At 39.9% G+C, this 5,854-nt stretch overlaps 1 protein-coding gene across 1 annotated transcript; it reads left to right on the forward strand.

The window, feature by feature from the left end:
* The first annotated feature begins 3,836 nt into the window (after positions 1-3,836).
* Positions 3,837-4,790, forward strand: LOC105309672 (olfactory receptor 2T27). The gene has a single exon (XM_011385845.1). The coding sequence runs from the start codon at positions 3,837-3,839 to the stop codon at positions 4,788-4,790; it is 954 nt and encodes a 317-aa protein (XP_011384147.1).
* The last annotated feature ends 1,064 nt before the right edge of the window (positions 4,791-5,854 follow it).

Here is a 5,854-nt window from a genome sequence, read left to right on the forward strand (position 1 = left end):
AGCACAGGGTTAGATTCCAAAATTTAAGTGTCACCGCTGTCACAATTTTTTTTTAAGAGTAACCCAAGACCCATTTGTTTTTTAGTATCCATACTTCCTGCCAGCATTTACCCATGCAATGTGGGTGAAAATTGATCTAATCTCGGATGACACATTTCTCATATCAGCATAGAGAAGTGGTGGACCTCAGGGAGGTCCTTCCTATTCTCCATTTGCATTCGAGCTCTCTTGCTTATTTAAATACGTAGAAATTAGGACTCATTGGCATGACTTGATTGGACAAATTTATGCAATATGTTTGACCTCATAAATAAACCATAGTCCTAAAATTTTCAACAAAGAGCAAAATAGATTAAATATTTTTAAAATAGTACATATTTAAAAATTCTTGGTAACTGAATTAAAATACGATTATATATTAATTACCAAACTGTATGAGAAATAACTACCCAAACCAAGTTTAGATATCAGAGAAAAAATAAATATCTTAACCAAATATTTAAAACATTTTGGTCTAAAAATCAAATAAAGTAACAATTGTAAGTAACAGTTTGGGTAAGATAGTTGCAATTAATATACGCACAGAGCAATGCCTTTTTTCCTATAAAGAGAAATGCTAATTTTAGAGAAATTCCAAATGTAGCAAAGGGCAAGTGTTGCAAACAATGGAATGACAAAATAAGTAGAAAGGCAAAATATGCACATAAAAACGCTCAAATTTCTTAGTAATCAGAGAAAGTCACATTAAAGCAAGTTCGAATACTAGTATTCAGTGCTGCAGAGAGCACCCGACCATAGGGTGTAGGATGTTCTCAGCTTCACTAGTCATCAACTTGGTGTAATTTCAAAAGCCTGATCGCCGGTCCTCCACGACGTGTCCCACAGAATTAACCCCACGGTATTGGACGTTGTAAACAAATCTAGAAGTGGCATGAATGCCAGCCAGTTAAGAAGTAAGAGTAGGTTACATGATTCAACGTTAATGATATTCTGTGAAAAGACTGCACATCTGTATACTTAACAGTATTTATTTAACATTTGATACCATTTAAATACTTAATAGTATTTAATACTATAATATGTTTTAGAAAGCTGAGAATATACTAAGATAAAAAATTATATACAGACATTCAAATCATAATTATATCAGGGCATGAAGTATTGTGATTTGTTTTTCTGCTTTCTTATTTTCTAAATATTCTTTAATGTTTCTATAGTGCTTTGTAATTTTGAAACGCCAGCCACAAGTAAACACTGACAGAGCGGGAGGCAATGCTTTTGAAATCTTAAGAATTAGGGAGCTGCTGGGGGGTTCCTCCCCCGCTGTGAAGAGTCCTGGACCCCGGGGCCTCGTTAGTGTGTCTCAGCCCGGGGCGTTCGTGGTCAGCTCTGCGGGCGCCCGCGCCCGCAGCTGGTTTCCTGGCCGCCTGCCCGTCCTGGGCTCTCGCTTTCCCCGTGGACCGCCAGCAGTCCCGGAGTTTGTCCCCGCTAGCCGCCTGCCCTCCTCCGGATTTAAAGGGAGACAGTGAGCAGTGAGGGGGTCCCAAGCAGCTAGTTCTCGCTCATCATGCAATACCTACCGGGCGCGGGCTTGGTATTCCCAGCGGCTCCACGCGGTTGGTGGGGCTGGGGCAGAGCAAGCGCACACATCAGGAAAACAGCTGGCGAAAGCCCTGTTGTGAAACTGGGAACACTTAAAGGGTAAAAAAAACTGGAAAATCTGTAAGTACATAACATAGGGCTCATCAACAAAAGCCTGGCCGAGATCTGCTGCCTTGGCATGGTCTGAGCGGGATGTGCAGAGGTGCCTGCACCTCAGGTCGCATCGCTTCCACGGGACCCCTACCCTCACCCCAATGTCTCTCCCTCCGTGTGTTCTCCATTCAGCACCAGCTGAGAGAAGCCAAAACCCACGGGCTCTCATCAAAAACACCCTTAAAGTGCACCTGTGCACACATGTGACAAGGTTTTATTTGCCTCGACTGTAGGCTCTTTGAAGGCAGGGACCATATCTTGTACATTTTTTAGATTCTTTCAGAAGTTAAAATTTTAAATCTACAGTGTGCCTTAGGAAATGTTTGTGGGATGAATGAATTGATATCTACTTGGGATTACTGGGAAACAGCATAGCATGATTATACTGCCTACGGAGAAAGTCTCTTAACCGCTTTAAACCGTGTTTTTTGTTTGTTTGTTTTTTGTTTGTTTGTTTCATTTGTAGAATGAATAAAGCAGTGGTATCATATTTCATGTCAAGATAAGTAAATTAAATAACTTACGAATCCCTGAGCACTCTTGTTGTGAATGTGTTCTTTCTACTCTTTGCAGGCTACTGCGTATAGAGGTGACATCTTTCCTTTTTTCTAATATGCTCTTAAGCCTGAAATTTTTTGCTCAGTTCTTCCTAAATTGGATTGTGTTTAATTTGAGAGCTCTTGGTTGGATGGAGTTATTTGGGGCCATCATATATTCCAGGAAAGGGAAGCTCTAGACCAATGCTCTCCAGGAGAAATCTGACGGGGCCATAGAAGTAACTTAAAATTTTCCAGTAGCTACATCAAAAATGTAAAAAGAAACAGGTAAAACTAATTCTAACCTATGTTATTTAACCAAATATATACCAAATACTATCATTTCAGCATGTGGTCAACATAAAAATTTTAATGAGATATGCTGCATATCTCTAAATCTTTAGTGTAGCCTGCACATACAGTACATCCCCACTCAGGACAGTCATGGTCTGCGTCCTCAGTAGCCTTGGAGGCCTGTGGTTATCAGGCTAGACATGCGGATCCACATGGTGCGATAGGAACTGTCCAAGTAACCTGCCAGTTCATCCATGTGTGCAGTATTAGTTAACTAAAATAGCTACATATGCATAACTAAACTTCAGGTTTAAGCATGAAAGTCCCTCTTTTGGGAAAGAGTACCCTATAGTATTATTTAATTTAGTTTTTATTTATTGCTTTTTATTAAATTTACTCATTAGTATTGCTTCCATATTACCAATCATATTAATGAGTTGGATGTTACTAATCAGTAATTTTCTGCTAAAAGAACAATAAATACCACTTGATTCCAAACATTTTTTCCCTCAATTGTCTTTTTTCTACTAATTCTTGAATTGTTACCGAGAGCTTAGAGCTCTTGTTTTCTTTTTTTTCAACATGATATTATGATTTTCAGATATCCAACACCTAATAAATATAACTTAACTACTCAAATTTTACAATGTACAAATGTGTCAAGAATAGTGTGAATTAGATCAAATCTGTCAAGGTTGTTATCCTTTCACAGGCAAAATATATGCTCTTGATCATTGTTTTTCAAACTGAATTTCAATTTTGAGAACTAGAGCCTAGTGTAGGAAGGTAAGTACAAAAATGGTAGGGATCCCTTCCCTTCTTTTACTCACCAGTTTATCCTTGTTCAATCGGACAGATTCCATTTTTATCTGTTTTATGTGTATCCTTCTCAATGTAAGATTGTGCTTGAGCAATCAATCAATCAACCAATAAACATTTTTGAGCCAAAGGACATAAAATTGTTTCCTCATGAACTTTAAGTTAAAAAGTAATACTCATCAAATCAAGCATATTATCTTCGAATGTGGTTGGGTCTTACCTAAGACCCAAAGGTAAAGACTAATTTCTCGAAACAACCCAGGAACTGGAATCAGCTGCGAGAAGTGTGAGAAAAAGGAGCAAATTACACAACAAGATGTGATTCTGTCCGATTTGTCCATGCCACATCACAATGTTTTAAGCAAACCAAATACTTATCTTTTGTACCCAGCTTCAGCCGTCACATCCTTCTCTTCTGTAACCTACAGAGCTATGGAGTGGGGCAATTATTCCATGTATGCCGACTTTGTGCTCCTGGGCCTGTTCAGCAGCACCCACTTCCCCTGGCTTCTTTTTGCCCTCATCTTCCTGATCTTTGTCATCTCCATAGCCAGCAACGCAATCATGATTGCCCTGATCCAGGTGGACGTGCGCCTACACACCCCCATGTACTTCCTGCTCAGCCAGCTCTCCCTCATGGACATCCTGTACATTTCTACTATTGTGCCCAAGATGCTGGTTGACCAAATGGTGGGCCAGAGGGCTATTTCATTTGCAGGATGCACTGCCCAACATTTCCTCTACTTGACCTTGGCAGGAGCTGAGTTCTTCCTCCTAGGACTCATGTCCTATGACCGATACGTTGCCATCTGCAACCCTCTGCGCTATCCTGTCCTTATGAGCCGAAGAGTCTGCTTGTTGATTGTGGTGGCAGCCTGGCTGGGAGGGTCTATAGATGGCTTCCTGCTCACCCCAGTCACCATGCAGTTCCCTTTCTGTGCCTCTCGAGAAATCAACCACTTCTTCTGTGAGGTCCCTGCCCTTCTGAAGCTCTCCTGTATAGACACGTCAGCCTATGAGACAGCCATGTACGTCTGCTGCATCATGATGCTCCTCATCCCGTTCTCTGTCATCTCAGCCTCTTACACAAGGATTCTCATCACTGTTTACAGGATGAGTGAGGCAGAGGGGCGGCGAAAGGCAGTGGCCACTTGTTCCTCGCACATGATAGTTGTCAGCCTCTTCTATGGGGCTGCCATGTACACATATGTGCTGCCTCACTCCTACCACACACCGGAGCAGGACAAGGCTGTGTCTGCCTTCTACACAATCCTCACCCCCTTGCTCAACCCTCTCATCTATAGCCTCAGGAACAAGGAAGTCACAGGGGCCCTACATAAGGCTCTGGGGAAGTGCTTTTCCTCAGGAAGGGTGACCGCCTTCTAAAGAAACTGTATTTGAGTCTAGAGGCCTAAAGAAAAGGATGAAGAACTTTGGATTTAAATATTCTCTGCCTGGAAACTTAACAAGTCACACATGTCAGAACCATGGGCTATTCTTGGCATTTGGAAAGGTGATTAAGGGATTTTGATGATTTGCTCATGTTGTGAAAGGTCTGAGGGTTCAGCATGGATGGTTTGGGATGGAGTGAGGGTAAAGTTGTGGTCTCAGGAGCCACTGCTTCCCACCCAAGGCCATGCAGGTGGCTGTTTCCCACTGTGGCCAATCATGGTAAAGGAGCCACTCACCTTCAGGCTTTTTACCACTTTCTCTCTTTAGACTCCATAAATTGACCTCTGCAAAGAAATCAACTTTTGATAATATTTGATTGCATTTCAAATGTTATTTCAATATCTAATTGATTTTTCAACAAGTGATGCTTTTGATCTTCCACATTTAATTAGATCAAGCCAATGTCAGCATCATTTGTTGAAACATAATTGGTTTGACTCCATATAATTAATTTTCTCTACTGAATTCCATCAACATGGCTTGTAGACACAATAGTACTCATCAAACTTTGGGGGAAACCAGCACCTTTATTTTTTCTCCATATAGTTTTGTTAAAGTCATCCACAAACATTGAATTCAATATTTAAAAAAAAATATTTTAAGGCATTGGTAAACATGGATGGCTCCTACGTTTTTCTAAACCTCATTGCCCAGCCCCTTAATGATGTCATTTAATGGGAGAAACCTATTTCAATCACATCTTTTTCACTGTATTTAAATTGTCTAATGGCCTAATAAATTTAATTTTTAATGATTCCTATGCAAAAAAAAAATGAGACTTTTCTAAGAGTTAAGGATTGATTTATTCTTTTGGAAATTAATATATGGTACTTTTTTCTATTTTTATAATATTCTAACTTACTTTAATTTATTTAATCATTTTAGTAATTGCATATTAACTAGTATTCTTTTAAAGTAGAGAAAATTATGTTTATCTCTTCCCTTTTCAATGTTTTTCCCTACTTGACTAAATTCATTCTGTCCCCAGCCTTTCCATC

The sequence above is a fragment of the Pteropus vampyrus genome, unplaced genomic scaffold (assembly GCF_000151845.1).
Source record: "Pteropus vampyrus isolate Shadow unplaced genomic scaffold, Pvam_2.0 Scaffold817, whole genome shotgun sequence".
NCBI classification, from domain to species: domain Eukaryota; kingdom Metazoa; phylum Chordata; class Mammalia; order Chiroptera; family Pteropodidae; genus Pteropus; species Pteropus vampyrus.